General features: G+C 38.9%; 1 protein-coding gene across 1 annotated transcript in view; it reads right to left on the bottom strand.

Annotated features, from left to right (window-relative positions):
• The window catches only part of DENND6A (DENN domain containing 6A), a 47,669-nt gene extending 22,459 nt beyond the window's left edge, over positions 1–25,210 (bottom strand). Inside the window, exons 1-4 of the mRNA XM_069560618.1 lie at positions 24,867–25,210; positions 9,834–9,872; positions 9,695–9,737; positions 2,205–2,317 (exon numbers count right to left, since the gene is read on the bottom strand). Of these exons, the coding sequence (XP_069416719.1) occupies positions 2,205–2,317; positions 9,695–9,737; positions 9,834–9,872; positions 24,867–25,103 (432 nt within the window). The 5' untranslated portion in view covers positions 25,104–25,210. The remainder of the gene's footprint in view (positions 1–2,204; positions 2,318–9,694; positions 9,738–9,833; positions 9,873–24,866) is intronic.
• Between the last annotated feature and the right edge of the window lie 329 nt (positions 25,211–25,539).

The raw sequence follows: 25,539 nt of genomic DNA, 5'->3' as shown, positions 1-25,539 counted from the left end.
GATCTACCTTCTGTAAGTTAATGTTTATATTCTTTATTTATATCTGTGGTAGTTAACACAAGTTGAAAATAATCAAATTCTGTTTTCCCCAATGGTACACTTAATGTTTTAAAAATCTGCCTACAATTTTTGATGTATTCTAATATAAAATTTCAAGAGAGAAATTAAAAGGAGTTAAATGCTAATCTAAATCTTACATACACTGTTATATTTTTCACCCAATAATAATGAAACACTGGAAAGTTTATCAACATACAATTTGAAAGGCAATTACATTCCAAAAATACTTGCAAAGTTTTTACATCCTAATGGAATAAACTCTGGCCCAGTTCCTTGTTATTCTTTAAACAAATATTTATAGACCACCTACTTTGAATAACACATTGTGTTAGAGAAGATAAAATGATGCGTAAGACATAGTTCCTTAAGAAGATCACAAACTAAGAGAGAGAAGAAAAGTACAAAAATGACTATTATGTAAAAGGAGGGCCGGTACCATGAAAAAAGCACAAAGTAGTTTTTTTTCCCCTCTGCCAAGGGGGAAGAGATTACCTGTCTATGGTGACCAGTAAAGATTTCACAAAGGCAGATTTTTAAAAAAATAATTTTATTAATTTATGATTTGGCTGCACTGGGTTTTAGTTGTGGCACATGGGATCTAGTTCCCTGACCAGGGATTGAACCCTGGCCCCTTTCATTGGGAGCGTGGAGTCTCAGCCACTGGACCACCAGGCAAGTCCCAGATGTTTTTGAATTAGGTATTGAAGAATAGATATGACTTAAACAAAGACATTTCAGGTTTAGAGGGTCAAGAGTTTGAGCAAAACCATGCAGAGACAAAAAAATACAAGCTCCCTCAGAGAAAAGCTATAGTTCAATTTAGCTAAACTATGACACATGTATAGAAAGAAGATTAAGCTAGAAATTCAAAAGGTAAAGTTTTATCTTGGAAGGCCTAAAAAGCGAGAACCAGGAAACAGTACTATCATTAGCTCTTTATTCATTAAGCAACAGGTAATCATTTTAGATTTATGTAATATATTATGTACACTTTAGCTAGGAACACTATATAAAATATATTGCACTGAAAAAGATAGGAGATGGGTGTCTTTGGGCAAATTTTGTAATCCTCAGTAGCCCTCAAGTTTGCAAAAGGAATTCTCTAAGAACAATATAGGGAGGATTAATAAGATGTGTGTGCTTAGTCGCTTCTGACTCTGTGACCCCACGGACTGCAGCACCCCCTGCTCCTCGGTACATGGGATTGTCCCAGCAAAAATACTGGAGTGGGTTGCCATTTCCTTACCTAGGAGATGTTCCTGACCTGGGGATCTAACTTCCATCTCCTGCACTGGCAGGTGGATTCTTTACCTCTGAGCCACCTGGGAATCTCAGAGGTAAAGAATTAGTAAGATAATATATGCTTATTGATACAATGCCAAGAACACAAACAAGCTATCAGCAGCTGAAAGAATACGTTAGTAGTGATAGCCAAGGTCATGGAAAGGATGAGATGGCTATAAGAGACATTTTAAAGGATTTTAAAGACTTTTTTTTTAAAGGTTTTACTCACTGGAAGATTAGGGTCATTGGTAGAACACGGAAGGTAAGCTGTAAATACTTATTTAAGGGAAAAGATGTCAAGTTTTTATTGGCTGTGCTAGTAGGACATCCAGATAGAATGATTCTTCATGCAGTTAAAGTGTGAACTACTGTACCAAACAGAAATTCTACACTCTGGAATCATCTGAATTATTAATATTGTTTTTAGCAGACAATAACTGTAAACCCAAGCTCATTTAAATATCAAAGAGACAACTGTAATTGTACCGTAAAGCCGGTAGGGATTATCACAAGGAATCTTTAACTCTGGGTGATATTCACCCTGCTTCCACATCCAAACAAAGAGCTATTAACAAATGAAAGACAATTACCATTTCTTTCATTAACAAGTGAAAGAAAATTTCCTCAACATTCTAATTTCTATTATTCACAATGGCGTTGTAATATGCTTTAAGAACAATAACTTTTAAAAGTCTCTTTCACTCACATACTAAATCCTAGTGAATCAGACTCACTTAGGAAATCCAGCAGTATAATACGGTAAGAAAACAAAAGCACAGTTTTTCTGAATATTGTTACGAGGTAACTCGGTTCTAGAGTTTCCTCTCACATGGACATTATTCTATTACTACTTTTCCAACCTTTAAGTAAACTGGTAAATCTTTGTCAAATTGATCCAGGAGACAATGCAGTGACACCCTCCTCCCAGAAGACTGTCGAAATCTAAAACAAAACTGGGTATCTCCAAGACAACCTAATGAAAACAAAAATGAAAGAAATTAAGGACAGCACAGTATAACATTAGTTATCCAGTTTCACTAATTTTAGAGCTAAAGAGGTCCTATCAATTATTGAAACCCATTTTATCATGTTTTAGAGAAGAAAAAGGAGACCCTAATAGTTTCGGTGACTTGCTCAAAGCCATCTTTTCTAGTTAGAGGCAAAGTGATTGGTACAACAAACATCTTATGTCCCTCTACTGTTTTTCCTATTCCGTTTTCTCCATGTAATTAAAACTCTTTGAAAACTGTGCGTGTAATGTTGATTCACAAACATAATAATGGGCAAAAGAAATTAAACACAAAAGAACACAAATTGTTCAAATACATTTATATGTTTTGTTTCTTTTAAAAGAAGCCTAACTATAGTGTTTAGGAATGTACGCTGGATGATAAAACTATAAGGAAAAGCAAGAAACTTAATACTGTAAGAATCAGTATGTGAAAGTGAAAGTCGCTCAGTCATGTCCGACTCTTTGCGACCCCATGGACTGTCCGATTCATGGGATTCTCCAGGCCAGAATACTGGAGTGGGTGGCCTTTCCCTTCTCCAGGGGATCTTCCCAACCTGGGGATGGAACCCAGGTCTCCCGAATTGCAGGCGGATTCTTTACCAGCTGAGCCACCAGGGTGATCTGCAAAGCTACATGCATCCCAGTGTTCACAGCAGCATTATTTACAACTGCCAAGGTATGGAAGCAACCTAAGTGTCCATCAACAGACAAGCAGATAAAGATGATGTGTCACACACACACACACACACACACACACACACACACACCCCAGAATATTAGCCGGAGAAAAAGAATGAACTTCTTCCATTTGCAGCAACATGGATGGACCTGGAGGGCTTTCTGATAAGTGAAATAAGTCAGATAGAGAAAGACATACACTGTATGATATCATTTCTATGTAGAAGGGAAAAAAATAAAACAAACTGTAACCAAAACTAACAAAATAAAGCAGACTTACAGATACAGAGAACTAAGGGTTGGTTACCAGTGGGGGCTGGGGGCGAATAGAGGGACTGGGAAGGTGGGGGGTAAAAACTGCTGGATGTGAGAGAGCCTACAATGATTATTGTACATTAAAGGGAATACAGTCAATATTTTGCAATAACTGTAAACGGAGTATAAATTATTAAAATTACATTACAATGTTTTAATAAAAAGAAAAAAAGAATCAAGGATAGTGGTTACCTTAGGAGAGGGGGAAGGAAATAGTGTTTGGGAAGGGACATGAGACAACTTCTGTGGTATTGGCAAAGTTCTATTTCTTGACCTTGTGTGAGTTTTATATTTCACAATGAGAATTAAAAAAAAAAAAAAAGATATAGCAGACTCAGGAAGAGTGCAAGTAACAGACTTCCCATTTTAATCATTTCAATTATAAATAAAGCTTTAAAACTTTAATCATTTTAGCAAACCTCTTAAAACATTACCTTGTCAGGCAATAATTACAAAAAAAACTGTAAATGCTCTAAAAAGTAAAAGACACAAGAAGCAGTCTGTCACTCAGATTCTTCCTAATTACTGTATTTAGAACTAATAAGATTAAATACAGACTGTACTCAAGAGCTTCTTACTATTATTACACACAGAAGTACTTCTATTATTAGTGTATTAGTATTACACACAGAAGTACTTCTATTTCTTTAGCACATGAAGTTCTCAAAAAAGAAGGGAAAGTGAAAGCTGCTCAGTCATGTCCGACTCTTTTCAACCCCATGGACTTGGAATTCTCCAGGCCAGAATACTAGAGTGGATAGCCTTTCCTTCTCCAAGGGATCTTCCCAACCCAGGGATTGAACCCACGTCTACTGCATTGCAGGCAGATTCTTTACCAGCTGAGCTACAAGGAAAGCTCAAGAATACTGAAGTGGGTAGCCTATCCCTTCTCCAGCAGATCTTCCCAAACCAGGAATCAAACCAGGGTCTCTGCATCGCAGGCAGATTCTTTACCAACTGAGCTATCAGGGAAGCCCAACTTGATATTATCTTTAAGTTTTTTTAAAAAACAACTCAATTTATATACCTACATCCAATTACAGAAACTAGTATTTCTTTGGTGGAGAAGGGAAGAAACAGAGAGGACTGGACAGTGAGTCAATTCAGTTTTTTTTTTACTTGTTACAGCTGACAGTTTAAAATAAGAAAAACACATGAGACCAGAAATAATGGAAAATACTCCTAGCATTGTTTTAGTCCAACCGATTTATACACAGATGGTTCAGTTTTTCTCTTTAGAAGACAGAAAGATCCCCTGAGAAGTACACACTAATTTCTCCGAGACACTTAGCAAGATGTAGCAGAGAAAATGCAGTAGATTTTAAGAAAGAGAAATATAGGTTCTGAAGGGATGCTGAGCTTTTTGAAAAGAAAGTAATTAAGTTCCCACAGGCCGTCATCCCTACCCACCCAGCTCCATTCCAAATCATGGGCATGCTGTAAGAATTTTCCAGTGACCAGCTGTACCTGCAAGTTGTACAGAATTGGCCAAGAAGCTAGATCACCAGGTCACAAAGGCTTTAACCACAAAGGCTTTAGCCAATGTCTTTGTGAACTGAGGTGAATGGTTTCCATTTCATATTTCAGAAGTCTGTCCTTTCACACACAAAAGGTTACTAAAGGAATATCAACTCCTCACCTGGGCAGACCTTTGTTCTCTATCTTGACTTCACTATTAATGGGGCAGGAAAAGAGGCATTACGGATGGGCAACCAGGTTGTTTATATTTCCCTTTCAGAAAACGATACCTGTGGAGGGTGGAGCAATCCTGATACTTTACAACCTCATCAAAAATAAATCTACCTTGTTAGTGTGACCCATCTAGTTTGCCTATTTTTAATAATAGAGTGAACCCCTATGTAACCCCTATGTAAGAAAGATGATTACACATGAATGATGGTCAAGTATGACTGTGAACATGAAGGAAAAGTTACAATCTGAGAAAAAAGGAGTCACGATCAATGGGAGCTAGTCCCAGGTCCATCAATAATTAGCCTTCTACAGGTTACTTAGCCTGAGTGACTTGTCAACAAAAGTAAGAGGCATCCTAATATGATCTCAAAAGTCACTTTCGGCAGTTATGTTCAAGAATTCTATAATAAAGCTCCACAACTAACCTATGATTCTACTGAATTCCAAGCATCTTACCCAATATACTCACTAAGAAAACGAAAGATCTATAAAGATACAAAAAGACCTAAAAGTCATGCAACGTGTGCCACAGCTTTCTGATTATTAACAAAAAAAAGGGAAAAAGTAAATGGTAATTACTTTTTCTCTATTAAAATCAAGGAAGAGAGAATTTACACAAATTTTAAGATTAAATGGCAGCTCTCCAAAGAAAATATATCTTTACATGGCTTCTTGATTAAGAACAACAAAAACCCTTTCCTTGATAAAGTAGCAGGTAATAAGGAAATGGCAGATTTGCTCAGCAAACCCCCAAAGCCTGAGGAAAATTCTACTTTAATTAATCTAACATAATCTTTACTAGCCTCGAAAACAGAACGAATAATCCGACATTCTTTACACCAAGAAAGTTCCTGTAGCCTTCCTCCAAAATCCTTTTCCAAACAACTAAGTTGTTAGGAGCGAAATCAAACAGAATTCCAGGTCAAAACTTTGTCGTTATTGTGTCTGCTTCAGAAGTGGTTCCACCCACCCCCAGCTTTCAATACAGGAATCGAGCGCCAATTTCAGTGAGTGCTCCCTCTGTGGTAGGCACTGTCATGAACATTTTAGATACATTAACTCATCTGGTCTTCATGCTTCTCAGGTTAGTTCCCATTGTTAGTCCTGTTCGTGAGGAGGAATCCGAGGCACAGAAAAATTACGTAATCATCTGAAGAAATAAATCTGCTAAATGGTAGAGTAAGAAGAACGTAAGAAGTCTGAATCTGGAGCTAAAACTCTTGAACATTACTATATCATACTGGTTCTTTCAAGTTAAAATGGACCTCAAAAACACCACTTCCGCTAACATGAAATATCCAGAAGAGGTAAATCCATTGAGACAGAAAGCAGACAGATGGTTGCCTGGGGCTGGGTTGGGGAGGAAAAGAGGAGGACAATGCAGCATGAGGCAGGTGATAAATATTTTCTAAAACTGACTGAGGTAGTAACAGTTGCACAACTCTGACTGTACTAAAAATCACTGAATTGTACATTTTACAAGAGTGAACTGTATCTCATAAATCTTTTTTTTATGGTACTTCACTGCCAATTGGAGCAAATCAAATGTTTCTCTTTTCTTCTCAAAAAACAAAAATCCTTCTAAAAAGTACCCCTCTGACTGAAGAGCTGCTGAACTCACTGGTTTCTGGGCCAGTCCTGTCAGTTTCAGCAACTCCCATACAAGCGCCATGTGGTATGCCACAAACAGCTCTCCTATTTTAAAATTATCAAGGGAACAGATGATTTTATCTTCTACATCTGCCAATCAAACCAAGCCTGCAAAGCTACAGGTAAACAGAAGATACTTTCCCATATCAAAAATATTACTTGAGATTTGAGGAAAAAAAACTTACATATTTTTTTCTAAAGGGAAGTGACAACTTTAGAGTATTTTTATTTCAGCAGAAAACAGCTATAGAGCAGATCAGAGTAAGACTAATAAAAGAAAACATGAGACTTTAAGCATGAGCTCCATTCCTGGCCTTCAACTCTATGTGGTTACTCTCTCTGTGATGAGAGTTGGAAATGCTGAGAAACAGGAGTTTAGAGTAGAGCTTCTCAAAGTGTAGTCCACAGACTGACTCTTGTTACAATACATGACAAAATAAAAACTCAAATTGAGAATACATATTTGGAAACCCTTACAGCAATCTGATATTCCCATGACAAATCCGGACTTTCATCTGGTTTTTCCCCTTTTCATGGTTCTAAAAGTTCATGTATATAGCATTCTGTAAAAGCACTGGTCCACAACAGATTGGAAATTTTTTAAAAGTCCAAACTGTCCTTCAACACAGATGAGTGTGAGAATGTGAGGAGCACTGTTTTCACCATTGAGAAGTTTAAAATACACGACGATATCCCAGCTGTTTATAGAGGAAAAAAAAAAATCTGTTGAGACAAATACTATCTGTACATCTAATCCATCCAGAATAAGGATTAATTTTTCCCTTGGATTCATCTTTACTTGAAACTCTCTGCTAATGCTGAGTTTTCCCTCTGGTCATGTTTAGAACATGGTGATTATAGTCCTTGGGTATCCATCACAGCCTAAGCATCAGGAATGCATATATCCAAATGATATTAATAGTAAATAATGAGAAAAATAGCTGACAAATATTTATCAGAGAGAAAACATCCTTTAAACATAGGTTGCTAAAGATAAAAGCTGTTCAAATGGAACAAAAGACTGAAATCTAAAGTCTTTTAGATTTCAAAACTTTTTTCTAAAGTCACAGTATCTAAGGTGTGTGTGTTGGTAGTGGGGGAAGGAAGTGGACTGCCAAATCCTCCCGTTGAGAATCCCCAATTCTTCTTTATCTGTATAACTTAACACAGAATCTAAATGCTGTTTTGCTTTTTTTTTAAGTATGCGCCATGGAAACTAAAGCTAGATTATGATTCTCTCCTAGAGACTGCTCTACTCCACCTTCTGCAACAATACAGCTATCTTGGGAAAAATCAAATCCATTCCAAAGTTGGCATGGTACTGATTTCAATTTCCCTTTAATGAACGCATAAGTGAAACAAACTATTTGGACAATCGCAATTGAGAATAGCAATCTCAAATATATACAAAATGCAGAGTGTCCTGTTGTCTAGATTAATATTCATCTGTTACGATGGCAAGGGGTCGATTTTTAAGATCTTTGGTCGATTTTACTTCTAAGCACCAACCATACTTTGAGTAAAAAGAAGCACACTTCATTTTATGTGCAGCCTATAAAAAAGGCATTACAAAACATGCGTGGGTCATTCAAATGCCTAAAATACTGAACACATTCTTCTTTTTGGCCCCATGGAGTCCTAACCACTGGACCGCCAGAGAATTCCCTGAACAAATTCTCATTTTCACAGATTTACACTTGAGTTTATGTTCCAATAAGAAACTGACTCATAGAGACTAACTACAAAACTAGAAAAGACTATCCAATTAACTTCTTAGTTTTGATGCACATGTAGCAAGGTGAAAGAGAGCCGTGAAAACCAGCCATGATCTGAAAGAGAATAGTGTGCAGTGTAATCCACTGGGATTCCAATCACATAAAGTCTGTTTATCCTGTAATCCATACAACTCAGCTGACCTTGAGTCATGGAAGTCCAATCCAACATTCACTAAATCAGAACTACATGTGTGTGCTTTGTAAGGAAAATGTTATCTGAAATAAGGAGAGAAACTATAAGGCCTCTAACAGCCTTTCATTAACAGGCAAAACATGCAAAAAAAGTCTGTTAATCCAGGTCACAACAAAGTCCTCCTGGGATTTCTCAAAACCATCTTTTTTTTACTAGATTATTTTTTCCTTACATATTTCATGAAAGCTGAGTTCCAAATATATAGGGAAAAACTCTAGAAGCATTTATAAGGAAAAGAGAAAATGCTTTAAAAAACTAAAATGTCAAGTCTCCCAAATCAGATTATCTAAACTAAATTAATAGGATATTAGAAGTAACCACAAAAGGAAAAGGAATCTGAAGTGCCTTTGAATCACAGTATTCTAACTGTGTGGTCTAAGAAGTTGTGTTCTGGTCACTCTAAGCCTGAAAAACTATTTTGAAAGTGAAACACAAAAGGCAACCTGAAAGATTTCAATAATTAGGGTCACACAAAGAGAGTCTGAAAGAGACCAGAAAAACCAAGTTTAATAATAGCAAACACTTATAAAATACTTTCTATAGTCAAGCACTATTCCAAATGCTTTATGTATACTAACTCATATAAACTTTTGCAAATAACTGATGACCAGGCTTTATAACCATGTTCACCCTGCTATTTTTTTAAATCCCTACTTTTACAGAGTTCTTAGAACTAAAAGAAAACTACTTACTATAAATCCTCAAACATACCAATGTTGCTGATTTTCAGGCTTATTATTTTAACAGTTTATTGCTCCATGCTATTTTACCTCATTGTAGGCAGACGCTTTACTGTCTGAGCCACCAGGGAAGTCCCCTTACAAGACAACAGTTACTTTAAAAGTTGAACAACTAACACCAACATAAGTAAGATGTGACTAGACATCATAAACTAGGTATCAAAATCACTAATCCATTAGGCTGAAAATGACTTTGCATTCTACTATGCTATTTTAATTAATTTTCACATATTAAGAACAAAATCAGTATTCTCAATATAAAATTCAACAGAAACACCACATGAAAAATAGTTACCTGAATTTGAATCTGGAAAAGACAAATAGCAAATATTGGTTTTCTGAAAAAGAAAACAAAAACTATATATGCTGACACATATACACCAATAAAAACAGAAATACAACAGTAAACAACCTAGAGCAACGTATTTACTTACTTCTTTATCAGTAAGTTTGGAATGCTGAGGATAGATTACCTGCAAGAAAAAAAGAGTAGATTCTGTTAGATAAATACATGAAGTATATATTACAAACATTAGTAGGGACTTCTAAAATACTAGTCAGCTATTATCAAATTGTTTTACGAAACAGTTCACAGTGAAAACAATGAAACACGGGAGAAGCTGGGAGAATTGAGTAGGGTTTACATTTGGTAAAAAAAAAAAAATTGTTTTAAACCAAAGTTATCTCTAAAACTTGGGTGAAATTTTGAGTTATCAAGAATAATTTGCCTGTGGAGAAAAGGGAACCCTTCTACACTGATGATGAGAATGTAAATTGGTACAGCCACTATGGAGAACAGCATGAAGGTTCATTAAAAAATTAAAAAAAGAAATACCGTATGACCCAGCAATCCCACTCCTGGGCATAAAGTCAGAGAAAACCATAATTTGAAAAGATACATGCATCCCAATGCACTATTCAAAATAGCCAGGACACGGAAGCAACGTAACCGTCCATCAGCAGAGCAATGGATAAAGAAGTGGTATGTATGTGCAAAGGCATATTACTCAGCCGTTAAAAAAATGCCCTTTGAAGCAAAACAGATAGATCTAGAGATTGTCATACTAAATAAGTCAGACTCAGAAGGCAGATATCAAATGACACTGCTTATATGTGGAATCTAAAAAAGAAAGGTACAAATGAACTTAATTACAAAACAGAAGTAGAGCCAATAGATAAAGAACACAAACATAGGTTTACCAGGAATGGCAGGGGGCAGGGATGAACTGGGAGATTGGGACTGATATATACACACTACTACATGTAAAACAGATTAACTAATAAGGACTATGGGCTTCCCTGGCGGCTCAGATGGTAAAGAATCTGCCTGCAGTGCAAGAGACCTGGGTTCAATACCTGGATTGGCAAGATCCCCTGGGGAAGGGAACAGGTACCCACTCCAGCATTTTTGATAAATATATATATAAAATTGTTCCATCCTTTTCATATCTACCTGATCATTACCCTGATAGCTTAGTTGGTAAAGAATCCACCTGCAATGCAGGAGACCTTGGTTTGACTCCTGGGTTGGGAAGATCCTCTGGAGAAGTGATAGGCTATCTACTCCAGTATTCTTGGGCTTCCCTTGTGGCTCAGCTGGTAAAGAATCCGCTTGCAATGAAGGAGACCTGGGTTTGATCCCTGGGTTGGGAAGATGCCCTGGAGAAGGGAAAGGCTACCCACTCCAATATTCTGGCCTGGAGAATTCCATGGATTGTATAGTCCATGGGGTCACAAAGAGTCGGACACAACTGAGCAACTTTCATTTTACTTTCACTTCCAATAAGGAACAGGACAGGAAACTCTACTTAGCTCTCTGTAATGGCCTATATGAGAAAAAAAATGTAAAAAAGAGTGGATATATATATATATACATATAACTGATTCACTTTACTGTATACCTTAAACTAGCATAGCATTATAAGTCAACTAAACTACAATAAAAAGTTTAAAAAAATTTACCAATTGAATTGCCAGCAACTCAAAGTTTATGAAGTTTTTTGTAGCCTAAAATCTAAAGAGATCTTGATCTATCAGCTGGTAGCTACTTCAAGAAATAATTTTCAATTGATTCCAAGAAATAAAAATCATTACTTATTAAAAGTAAAATGAAAAGGAAAAAATAATTACCTGCAGTTTAAGAAATCTGAGAGGCCATCTTCCTGCCATAAAGCCTATCCCAATTTCTCCAATCCCTTTAAGTCATCAGAACACTTTCCTAGACAGCTCCGTTTAATGCCTGCAGTGACCACAGCCACCTTCTGAGGCAAACTCCTGCCTCAGAACCTCCACAAAGGAAGCAAGATGAGGCCCCAACAAGGCACTAGCAAACCCCAGACCCAAGGGCACCCACTCTATACGTCAATCAATCAACTGCCCAGATGTGGCTGGGCATGAAAATTCTGCCCAAATGCCAGTGTCCAAGTTGGGCCAGTACAGATTCTCTGGAATGTGAAGAAGAGAGGGGTACTCTGAGGAGCAGGTTAGCTAGCGGCTGATAACCAGAAGGTGAAAAAAAAGCACACAAAATGTAGCTGAACTGTTTTAATACTGGCTTGCTAATGTGGGGATCCATGGCTTCTCAGTTCTGGAAGAACCCATGTGTTCCTCTATTCCCCAGTTGTCCAAGAGTCTGAAAATCTTACATTTCCAGAAATAACACATAGTAATAGCACATAATGGGGCTTCCCTCATAGCTCAGCTGGTAAAGAATCTGCCTGCAATACAGGAGACCCAGGTTCGATTCCTGGGTCGGGAAGATCCCCTGGAGAAGGAAATGGCAACCCACTCCAGTATTCTTGCCTGAAGAATCCCATGGACAGAGGAGCCTGACAGGATACAGTCCATGGGGATGCAAGAGTCAGACACAACTTAGTGAATAGAGAGAGAGAGAGAGAGATAGCACATGATGAACTGTATTAAAGTGGTTTTACATATTTATTTCATTTATTTAGTTCTCACAATAATAGACAAGGCTAGCAAAATGGTATCACCATTTTACATATAAGAAAACTAAGGTAAAATAAAAAGATGAGAATTAACATTTTCTGAGCATCTTTTAGAGTTTCTAGTTTTCTAACAACTCTGTCAATTCTTCTCATCTTTACAGAACAGGGGACAAGTACACATTAGTTACATAACGCTCCTAAAATTTATTCATTTTGTAGGTGCCAGAGCCAGGGCTTGAACTTAGGTCTGTCTGATATCAAAGTACACAAGCCACCATTCCTCATCCCACCCACAGTGGCACTTATTAACATGCAATCGCAACCCTCTTCCCACACAGCCAGGAGATGACATACTCCTTCTCAATTGAGGGGAATGGGGTGGATCTACAGCGCTGATATGTCACGTTAAAACACATAGAATATTCCTGGAATAGAGAATGACACCACTTGAATATTTGCTCTGTTTTGCTTTGTATCCCATGTTGTGACCAAGCTGACTTAACCTCTGTCTCCACAACTCATGAAGGTAAGAAACTGGTCTGTTTTGTTCAACTCTCTTCACACCTAGAACTGTTTCTGGTGCATAGTAGACACTAAAGAAACATTTCTCCAATCAATGGATATACTCTCACATCAGTTCTATTCGACAACTCAGTATTTAGTAAAATGTTGTCTTCTTTAAGTGTACATAGATCTCCCTTGCTTCACCTTAAGATCATTTTCTTTGTTACCTTTAAAGGAGAAATGGCAGGCAAACTTATAATCTATTTAGCCATATTTATGAAAATCTCATTACATGTAAATTACACTAGAGTTTGTTGGTCTAAAACATATTGACAAGTTTAGTGGTAACAGCTTAACCTTAGGCTCTAAAATCACTTTTATGTGAATGCCCTTCAAATTTTTATTTCCTCAAATTAAAACATCAATTGAAAAGCAAATATACAAAGTTAAATTTTTTGGTGTTACATGAAGACATCAACCATGGTTCCTTTGGATTTTGGTTTCTTAAGTTTCAAAATATTAGCATGATAATGTAAAAAACAATATTGGTATGTTTTACCCACATATAGCAGTACCTTAAATATATATATATATATAACATGTATATATGTGTATGTACATATATATTTAAGGGGCTATATATGCTATATATATTAATAAGTAACTTTTTAAAAAGATATGAAAACTGCATAATCTATCAAAGTCTGCCTTTTATGGAATTCCCTGGTGGCCCAGTGCTTACTTAGAACTCTACCCTTCCACTTCAGGGGACCTGGGTTCAACCCCTGGTCAGGGAAGTAGGATCCCAGAAGCCGCACAGCAAGGGCAAAATATAAATAAATAAATAAAAAGTCCACCTTTTAAAAACTCTGATTGTACTAGACTATCAAATAGTATCTAGAATTTCATTTTAATGTATTCTGTTAGAACTACTCAGTGTCTTATTTTGGAACAAATATGATATTGTAAAAGAAACAATGCATATTTATATGCTACTGAAATGGCCACATTGTACTTAAGATCAGAAAGATTCATACTTAACTTTAAAAACCTCAACCCCCTATTTAAAACACAAAAGAAAGAAAAGCAACCACCACCAAGTATTTAGAAGTGCACGAATTGCCACTGTTACTAGAATTGTTTTCTACATACATACTTTGCTTTTTAAAAAACGCTTAAATATAAGTTTGTGCTTAGTCGCTCAGTTGTGTCTGACTCTTTTGTGACCCCATGAACTGTAGCCCACCAGGCTCCTCTGTCCATGGGGGTTCTCCAGGCAAGAATACTGGAGTGGGTTGCCATGCCCTCCTCCAGAAAATTATAAGTTTGGGCAATGACTATTAGTTTGGTCAGTTAGCTCCTAATACCTTCATGGGAATTAACCAACTGTAGATTGGCTCCAGTACCTGGAGATGCCTCTCACTTTAAGTTTTCTCACTCCATAACTCAAGTAAAGGCATCTCTGTTCCCCCAGCCACTGGCATTCCTAGGAGGCATCAAAGGGAAACAGAGAGAATCAACTAATGTTAGTCTGGTTTTGTTACCTATGTTAAGATCTCCCATGTTAAACAAAAAGGGGAGAGAGAGGTGGTCAGTTAATAACCCAAGAGAAAATTAAGTTTTATTTTATATAATTATTAAGGCCTAAATATGATAACAGGCTGGATGAAGCTCAAGCTGCAATCAGGTTGCTAGGAGAAATACCAATAACCTCATATATGCAGATGACACCACCTTTATGGCAGAAAGCAAAGAGGAACTGAGGAGCCTCTTGATGAAGGTGAAAGAGGAGAGTGAAAAAGCTGGCCTAAAACTCAACATTCAGAAAACTAAGATCACGGCATCTAGTCCCATCACTCCATGGCAAATAGATGGGGAAACAATGGAAACAGTGACAGACTTTATTTTCTTGGGCTAAAAAATCACTGCGGACAGTGACTGCAGCCATGAAATTAAAAGATGCTTGCTTCTTGGAAGAAAAGTTATGGCAAATCTAGACAGCATATTAAAAAGCAGAGACATCACTTTGCTGACAAAGGTCCATCTCGTCAAAGCTATGATTTTTTCAGTAGTCATGTATGGATTTGAGAATTGGACCATGAAGAAGGCTGAGCAGCAAAGAACTGATGCTTTTGAACTGTGGTGTTGTAGAAGACTCTTGAGAGCCCTTGGACTGCAAGGAGATCAAACCAGTCAATCCTAAAGGAAATCAACCCTGAGAATTCATTGGAAAGACTGATGCTGAAGTTGAAGTTCCAATACTTGGATGACCTGATGCAAAGAGCCAACTCACTGGAAAAGACTCTGATGCTGGGAAAGGTTGAGGGCAGGAAGAGAAGGGGGTGACAGAGGATGAGATGGTTGGATGGCGTCACTGACTCAATGGACATGATTTGAGCAAACTCTGGGAGACAGTGAGGGACAGAGAAGCCTGGCATGCTGCAGTCCATGGGGTCACAAAGAGTTGGACATGACTGAGCAACTGAACAGCAACAAAACATGATCACATATTTCACATCATGATATGACATAGAAAAATATGCCTAAGAAAAATATTAATATATCTGCTGGAAAAGAGTATTACAAAATGTTTTAAATGGGTGTATTCAAAGGTACGTCTCTCTGCTACTTGCCCTTACATACCTACCATTCCCACCTCAGTATGAAAATAATCATGGTCCCAGGAGGAGGACAATTAGGAATACCAGCTAACTTACCGCCAGTATCACTTGGACATGGAAAAAATTCATTCCTGCCATGCACCCAAGTTGTTTGCAAGTGGGTGTCAACCTGACGTATGTGACTATGTGTTTGTCTCTACTGCATGACCCTGACTGGTATTCCAGACCTGAAAGAGACTGCCTTTCCCCAGAAACACTTGCCTTGATCTCCTACAGAAACACCAACTTGTATATAAACATCATCATGACCTTAAGGAGAGCATGAATTCGAAACACAATGAGAATTATGTCTTCAATGAACAAACAATAAAGTGTATTGCAAATGGAAATTGTTTATAAGCAAAAAAACAAGTCTACATTTTTCAACTGGTATTATCTTATGTAATTAACTGGCTGAAAAATATTTTAGGATATAGTAAATACAACATGATATCTCTTTTAAGAGACTTTTAAATATGAAAAATGAAGCAATGACATCCAGTAGCAATAAGTACACCTAAAAACCAAATGTCGATTGCTAAGTATCATTCCTCAGTAAAAAGAATCAGGGCTCCTTGGAGAGGTAGCTGATAACAGAGCTGGGGCAGGAAAAATATAAGATGAGCCTAGAGCATCTCGTGGTGCCAGAAAGAAAAAAAGTGTTTAAAAGGGAAGGCATGATTTTCTGGACACAGAAACCAATCTGAAATTTAATAAAAAAAGGTACCAATGCTCAAAACTGGAAAAATTTGACCAAAACATAAACAACAGTAGTAACCCAAATAATAAAATAAGTAACCCAAATAATAAAATATTGATAGAGAAGATGGAGAGACAGAGGGATGGGTGGATGGACGCAAATCATAAATCAAGGGCCTAGACTACAGGACAAGGGCCTAGACTAAAGTATCCATAAAGAGTTCTTACATTTCAACAATAAAAAGTCAAATAACCCAATTTTTAAATGGGCAAAAGATTTCATTTGACATTTCTCCAAAAAAGATATACAAAAAGCCAATAAATGCATGAAAAGACACTCGATGTCATTACTCATTAGGGAAGTACAGATAACATTACAGTAAGACACCACCTCATACTTCTACAATGGCTGTAATCGAAAGGACAGACGAAGTGGTAGCAAGGATATGGAGAAATTAGAACCCTCATACATTATTGATGAAAACAGAAAAAAGGAAGTCATATTGGGAAACCATTTAATAGTTTCTCATAAAATTAAACATGGAATTACCATATGGCTCAGCAATTTTATTTGTAGGTGTATAGATTCAAGAGAAGTGAAAACATACATCCACACAAAAACCTGTATATGAATGTTTATAGCAGCATTTTCATTATAGCCAAAAAGTGGAAACTATAAATTTTTATTAAATGATGAATAAATTAAAAAAATGTGATATATCCAAATAATGGTATAAAACTCAACCATATAAAGGAACAAAGTACCAATACATTCTACAACAAGGATGAACCTTGAATACATACTAAGTGAAAGAAGCCAGACACAAAGGGCCACATGTTCTATGATTCCATTCATATGAAATATACAGAAAAAGAGAATCCACAAAGGCAAAGCAGATGGTGGTTGCCAGGGGCAGACGGGAAAGGGAAATGGGTCACGACTGAAAGTGGACCTAAGGGAAATTTGAGGACAGTAATAATATTGCTTCTTGACCTCTACTGTAGTAATATGGCACATTCACTTTATGAAAATTCACCAAAATATAGACTTAGGATTTGTACACTTTTTTATATGTATGTTACACTTCAGTGAAAATGTTTACTGATTTTAAAAAGTGGAAAAAATGGCCAGAAATCATAGTATCCTCAAATCTAAAATTTCTGCTTGCTGAAGATCTAATGTAAATTATGCTACTAGAAAACCAGATCAGTTACAACATGGAATGGACAGTAAAGCACTTCTCTCAAAAAAAATGAGTAAAATTTATCATGTGTAAAATAGGTAGTTGGTGGGAAGCTGTTATAGGAGGAGGGAAGGGAGGCCCAAGAGGGAAGGAACATATACAGATATATGTATATTATAACATATATAATGCATATATTATAACATATATATAATTATGACTGATTTGTGTTGTTGTATTGTTGTATGGCAGAAACCAATACAACCGTGTAAAGCAATTTTCTTCCAATTTTAAAAAAGGTTTCTTAAAGAGTAAAGTTTAGATACAGTTTTCCATATTTCACATCAATCATCATAGCAAGTATAAAACATAAAGTACTGGTGAAAGAACTAACTTGACAGTAGAACGTCCCAGATTATCTCCAGATTATATAATTTAATAACTGAATAGGAGACTGAAAAATGAAAGTGAAAGTGAAAATGTTAGTCACTTAGTCATGTCCGACTGTAGGCCACCAGTCTCCTTTGTCCATGGACTTTTCCAGACAAGAATACTGGAGTGGATTGCCATTTCCATCTCCAGGGGATCTTCCTGACCCAGGAATCAAACCCGGGTCTCCCGCATTGCAGGCAGACTCTTTTACCATCTGAGCTACCAGGTTAGGAATTGGAGATTACTACCACCAAACAAGCCTTTGTGGAATCTGGGAGCCTAAGAAGCTCAAGAGGTCACTAAGGTTTTAAATCTCAAATAACAGAGCTACATCAAGTTACCATGAACTGCTACTATTTCACAACGAAATTTAAAGGCCAATATTGGTCGTGGTGGTTTAGTCGTGTTTGACTCCGGCAACTCTATGGACTACAGCTTACGTCCATGGGATTTCCTAGGCAAGAAGGCAATATCCTTCTCCAGGGCATCTTTTTGACCCAGAGATGGAATCCAGATCTGCATGCATATTCTTTATTGACTGAGCCACCAGGGAAGGCAAAGGCCATTATTAATACCCTGCAAATCCTATCCTAACTTTCACTGTGGCATGGCCTACCTTCCACGCTAGACTGTAATCTCAGTGAAGGAAGAGATGATCAAGGCTTTATCTTCAGAACATACCAATGTTTGGATATGGCAGCTGTCCAATAAATATCTGAATAGATGGCTCAATGAGACAGTATAACATGCAATTACACACACCCATTTCAATTAAAACAGTGAATATGCTGAGGATCAAACACTGAGGCTGTAAGTCACCGGAAGAGAGAAAGAAACAAAGAAAACCTTTCATATAACTGCCTTTATCCTTCTCAGAAAATTAACAGAAACTTTGCTAAGATACAGAAAACTGTGATGACTACTTTAGGTTCTACTTTGTTAGGGGATAAGCAGTGACTCAAAAAAAAAAAAAAACAAAAACAAAAAAACAGAAGGGAAAGAAAGGAGAGTCAGTTCTGCTAAATGCTCTTTTAAAATCGGCCTAAGTTTACCCAAGAGCAGAGCTTTATCTTCAATTGTTAGGGGATAAAAAAAGGTTGGGGGAGGATCAATAATCAAATGATTATAAACTATCCTGCTTTTTATAGTTTAACTGACCTGAAATTCTCTTCATCAAAGAGCTGAAATACAAACTCTATGTACATAGAAATAGGTTACGTCATAGATAATCAGCAAAGTGAAACCTACAAAACTTGATTCCCAGAAACTGCTTTAAATACTTGTGACTTACACAAGGTTAGCTTGGATGATTCACATCCAAAGCTGTGTATTTTTTAAATAAATTTAAGGCAAAACAATAGGAGTGACAGAATAGCCAAGATAGTCCCACACTGGTTATTGAATGTATGAGGACGCTAATTATAAAAAGCAGCTAACATACTGGGCATGCATTAAGTGACAGACATTAATTTTTACATGCTTTTATCTCACTTAGTACCTCCAATAACATTTGCAGGATATTATTTTCCCATTTTATAGTTGAGGAAAATGAGACTCAGAGAACTGAAGAAACTAGCCAAAAATCTGTTAGCATATGTTCAACACCCCAAGCTTGTGTTCATTGCACTAGACTGAAATTCTGTCCGAGCTGGTAAGTCATGGCCTTCAAGAGGGGGAAAGCCACCAATGATTTCTCAACTCTTATAAAATCGCAGGCTGGAGAGGTTCAAGAGCTGACCTCAAATCACAGAAATGTTACCTCCTATGATGTTCTACATGTTCTGTGAGTTCACATGATTTGCACGTGAGCGTGTATGTGTGCTCAGCTGCTCAGTCATGTCCAACTCTTTGTGACCCCATGGACTACAGCCCACCAGGCTCCTGTGTCCATGGGATTTTCCAGACAAGAACACTGGAGTGGGTTGCCGTTTCCTTCTCAAGAGGATCTTCCTAACCCAGGGATATAAAGGCTCTCAAAAATGAAGACCACCTCTAAGGAAGACTGTACAGGTGGCAAACAACTCTTCACAATGTGAAGAAAAAAAGAAATTACTAAATATCTAAATTAGGGAAAATGGTTAAGTAAGTGGTAGTCCATTATATTTATGAAGAATCTTTAATGCTATGGCAAATTGTTTATGAGAATTCTTATCAATAAAGGCAGACTCTCAAAGCAGACCTGTTTGGGAGATTGTGGCCCAGACCATGCTTTCAAGCGGTCCCTTCCCTTTGCTGGGGTGAACCTAAGTGGCCACTACTGAAACCCTGTCTCTTTACCACAGCTGATTAAACAAAAGGGAGCATCTGACCCATGCTGAACCAATCAGATACTCTAGTATTTGAATTGAGCTTCTGCCTGGTACCAAAATACAAAAGTAGAAGCTTGGCTAAAATCAGTACGATGGTAACCCAAAGTCAGGTGAAATGGGGGAGCAGAAATTGAGACCCTTGCAGAGGAAACCAGCCTCAGCGCAAAGAACGGAAGAGACAGGCAAAGAGAAGCAGAGACAAAAGACCACACAGCTCCACAGAGACAAAGGCAAAAGCCTGAGGCTTTCCAAATCCCAGGAGGTTCAACCCTGCTTCCTGCAACTGGGTTCCCAAAGACTCCTTACAATCAATTTCTCTTTACTTAAATTTGAGGGGATTGCTGCTCTTAATATTCAAATTTGTCCTTGACAGATACAAAATTATGTAAAAAAAGAGGCACTAACAAAAATGCCAAATATCAATCTCTTAGTATAATTATGAGTGATGCTTTCTATATTTATAATTTCCTTTCTTGCCAGATTTTCAACAATGAGCATATTATTACTCAATCAGGAAAAAAAAAAACACCATGGAATAAATAAGGCAATTCTAAACTCAGATAATGAAGGCTTTACTATATAATCAGGTAATTTCACAGAGCTGGAAGTGACATAGAGTATATAAAATCCAGAAGATTTCAAACCTTGTTTCACAGGACCCATGGAGTCACAGTGGTGCTGCTAGGGCCATCTCAGGGGAAGAGAAAGAAGCTGAGCATACCTCCTGTAGTCAGCACCTATTGTAGTCTCTTCCCAGCTCAAAAGAGCCCCTTCACTGTTCCGTTCTAGGTCAGGGTTGCCAGGGGACATTTTATGCAACACAGACCACTACTCCAACCACTTAGGTCTTCAGCTGATTGTAGCACAGTGAGAATCTGCCCCAAACCAGGCCTGAGTATCTTCCTCTGGTGTTTGGAATGGCAATGACATTTACTCTCTTCATTAAAGTTGAAATGACATTTACTCTCTTCATTAAAGCTGAAAAGGGCAAGTTAGCCATAAAGATCACAGAACCAGAGAAGTCAGTTTGCAATGGAGCATAAAGCAGGAACAAAATCCATAAAACATGAGCATAAAGAGGAGGCTTTCCTGGTTTTGGATTCTAGCCATTTTCTCTAAGTCCCTTTAGGTTTGTACCTTGGACATCTTGAAGTACCTCTGTGGCCTGAGCAAGTGCACCTTTTTTCCTTAAGCTATAGCTTAGTTTCTGTTGTTCAAAACCGAATATGTACACACAGGCCCCATTTCAACCAGATTAGCCACTAAGGTACATCTGACTTTTTTCTTTTACACAGAGAAAGCTCCCCAATTTAAACAAAACAAAACCAATTCTAGTATTTCATTTTTCTCGTGAGAAAACAAAGGTTTAAAGGCCTCATCTCACAAAGCTAAACTTAGGGGGTTCTCTTCACTGAAAAAGAGCTTTTCAGTGCTTCCCAAACACAGACTTACATAGATCTTACTGAATCCAAGGCACTGTTCCAAATGCTTCATCAACATTGTTATTTAACCCTCACAATGCCATGATGAAGGCACTGTTAACCTGTCACAGAGGAGCGTAAGGCTCAGGAAAGCTAAGCAACACGGCCTGAGTCATACAGATTCAAGCCTACGCAGTCCAACTTTAGAATCTAAGTTCTTGATCAATACTCTACTTAAGCAGGGATTTAAGCTTAAGTAAGTGGCATTGTTTAGGCATTTGTTTAAAATTTGCAAATGGTACTTTCTGTCATGGCAGAACAGACTTGTTAAGTCACTCTCAAACTTAACACTCAGCAACTGCATTTCTGATAACAGGACTGAGGTGGAGGATATACAGTCCAAACTTAGTTTTTAAGTTATTTTTCAATTAACTTCGCTTCTGAATCCCTATGGTTGTGCATTATAGGAAGTAGGGCTGAGGCTATTAATCCATTTACCCAACACAATTCTATACTTACCTTTTTTGCCCCATTACAGCCACCCCTCCTGTCCATTTCTGGCCTTGATATGGTGGTAATGGGGCTTCCCAGGTGACGCTAGTGGTAAAGAACCCACCTGCCAACGCAGGAGGCATTAAGAGACACAGGTTCGATCCCTGGGTCGGGAAGATCCCCTGGAGGAGGGCACATTCACTATTCTTGCTTGGAGAATCCCAGACAGATGAGCCTGGCAAGCTACAGTCCATAGGGCTGCAAAGAGTCAGACACCGACTGAAGCAATTTAGCGCACATGCATGGCCATAATGCAAAAGTGAAACATATACTTCCAACTATCTTGTTATATTGTTAATTTATACTTTTTTTCATTTTAAAAGTGGCAATATTCTACACTTCTCAGGAAAAGAAAACAAAATTAAATTGTGTTACCTCTTAATGTATTTTTCTTGGAATCCTTTATTAGGAAACCTTCCCCACCCTCACCCTACACTTTCTAAAATCAGTGATTCTTAACCTGAGAACAAAGGATCAGGAGGTCCATAAATGCTCACTAGACAATCAGTAGAAATTTTGTATCACTATTTTCCTAATGGCAAGAGCTCATGAAGTTTGTAACTTATTTGCATCTTGGACTTTCAAAAAAAACAAAAAACAAAACCCACAGACCTAAAGAAATAGGAAATGAAATTCAAAATAGTCTAAATAGTCTCAGGGATTCACATTTTTTGAGTACTTCAATACTTGCTGCTGCTGCTAAGTCGCTTCAGTCATGGTCGATTCTGTGCGACCCCATAGATGGCAGCCCACCAGGCTCCTCTGTCCCTGGGACTCTCCAGGCAAGAATACTGGAGTGGGTTGCTATTTCGTTCTCCAGTGCATGAAAGTGAAAGTGAAGTCGCTCAGTCCTGTCTGACTCTTAGCGACCCCATGGACTGGCAGCCTACCAGGCTCCTCTGTCCATGGGATTTTTCAGCAAGAGTACTGGCTGCTAAGTTGCTTCAGTCGTGTCGGATTCTGTGTGACCCCATAGACGGCAGCCCACCAGGCTCCCCCGGTCCCTGGGATTCTCCAGGCAAGAACACTGGAGTGGGTTGCCATTTCCTTCTCCAATGCATGAAAGTGAAAAGCGAAAGTGAAGTCACTCAGTCTTGTCCAACCCTCAGCGACCCCATGGACTGGCAGCCTTCCAGGCTCCTCTGTCCATGGGATTTTCCAGGCAAGAGTACTGGAGTGGGGTGCCATTGGAGTGGGTTGCTACTGCCTTCTTCCAATACTTGCTAAGTATTGTTTATTTGGTCAGAAAAAACACAGAAGTGTTATAAATAATGTCCAAATGGTGAGTCTAAATGGATCTCTTTTAACTATTTAAAAATGTAATCTACTACAGCATGTTTTCTGATTAAATTGTATTCTACTATATATATAACTTCAGGTTAATATGTCAATGTAAATGATGGATGATTTACAAATCTCTTCTTTATAGTCTGGGAACTGTTGTTTTCATCTTAAAGTGCTGTTTAGGTACTATCAGTTTTTAATTGAACAGTGTCATGCACCAAGCACTACATTTAGCCCTATCCTCTAGTGTGATTAATTCTTGATTCTCTTCTAAATTGTAGTATTAATCTACAAATATGTTATAGTATATTCTTCATATACATATGCCCAAAAACCAGGATAATACCTAGATCTTACAATGGCTGAGCGGGTAAAGAATCTGCCTCCGACGCAGGAGACACAGGAAACGTGGGTTCGATCCCTGAGTCAGGAGATTCCCCTGCAGAAGGAAATGGCAACCACTCCAGAATTCTTGCGTAAAAAATCCTATGGCCAGAGGAGCCTGGCGAGCTACAGTCTAAAGGTTGGCAGAGTCAGACACAGCTGAGCAACTAAGCACAAGCACGCAGCGTGTATCGAGCTGCATAAAATAACAGACAAGACAGGCTGACTACACACTCCACATTAAGAAATACATCCCTGGACAATTTTCATAGACAACACATGCCACTGAAGTCAGAATGAGATGATTCGTTAAAATCTGTCATTGCCACCAAAACAAAGATATCTTCTAAGCATCGGTCGTTCTTTTCTTGGATGCACAAAGACTAGCAATCCCTTATGTTACAAAAGGGGCCCTAAATAATGTCAAGAGTAGTTAAGATTACAATGCCTTTTAACAAGGCGCTATAAAGATTGAAAACTCGACAAATTCACAAGCGAACGATTTTCCTTCTGTTCGTCTTGGTAGTAGCTTTCAGGCCGGTTCAGAAGCAACATCAAGAAGTAACAGAAATGAGGAACAAAGGCAGGAAAGGGCGAAAACCTCTGCTGAGATAAGCATTATGGCTCAGGCTGAGTGGAATGCTCTAAGAGTCGCTGCAAATGACCAAAACAATCTGAGTCTAAAAAAAAAAAAAAGTTGGTTGTGTGAGGTTTGGCTACTATACTATATATAGTTCACCGTATGTCAGGGACATTGTTCGCTTCTTGAAAAAGTCCCAAACATCCTGCCTGCGGTTTTCTCCGGGTGCCGCTAACCATTCTACTTATTCCTGTGACACCGGGTTAAAAGAAAATGAAAATACGACCTTCAGCAAGTATTTAGGAGGGGCCTAAAGAGAACTTTTCACCCTTAGCCACAGCCCATGATCCTCCCACGGGAACTGCCTCTGGACCGCAGCCCAGCTGACAGCGGAGGGGCTGCCGGCCACGCCCGGATGCGCAGCGGCCGGGGTCCAGGCCGGCCGGCCGGCGGGTCACACGCTGTGCCGGGGCCGCCCCGGCGCGGGGACAAGGTGCGGCCGGGCCTCACCTCCACGGCTTGGCCCAGCTCCAGGTCGAAGCCCACCACACACACGCAGTGCAGCCAGGCTGAGAAGCCGTCCCAGCGCAGCAGGCCCCGGCTGCGGCCCTCGTCCTCTTCATCGTCCTCTGGCGTGGCTCCCGCCACTACAACTGCCGCCGCCTCGCGCTCCTTGTCCGCCGCCACCGCCTCGTCCAACGGCCCTCGGGAGCCGGGCCCCGAGCCTGCCAGGCCCCGCAGAGCCATCCGCCGCCCCCTGGCCGTTCGCGCCGCCTCCACGGAGGACCGCGCCGCAGAGCGCGCTGGGCTCCGCGCAGGCGCAGCCGCAGCTGTCGCAGCCGCGGGGGCCGGGCCGGGCCGGGGAGGGGCCGCAGCGCACGTGACCCTGGGAGTGCGGCTCTGCGCGCGTAGTCTGGTCCCGCCCCCCGAGCTTGGCGACGTCGCGCAAGCACTTGACTGAAACTGTCAAGCCCGCTCTAGCCTCCTTGCTTTAAAGCTCGTCAAGCCTGAAGCAATGTATCCTGAAACCCTTCTTCGCAGTCCAACGACTAGGAAAACAATTATTCTTGGAATGACACCATTCGTATATTATCAGTTTAGTTCAGTTCAGTCGCTCAGTCGTGTCCGACTCTGCGACCCCATGAGTCGCAGCACGCCAGGCCTCCATGTCTATCACCAACTC

This window comes from Ovis canadensis, chromosome 19 (genome assembly GCF_042477335.2).
Source record: "Ovis canadensis isolate MfBH-ARS-UI-01 breed Bighorn chromosome 19, ARS-UI_OviCan_v2, whole genome shotgun sequence".
In the NCBI taxonomy this organism is placed as follows: domain Eukaryota; kingdom Metazoa; phylum Chordata; class Mammalia; order Artiodactyla; family Bovidae; genus Ovis; species Ovis canadensis.
This window is presented reverse-complemented; position numbering and strand designations above follow the sequence as displayed.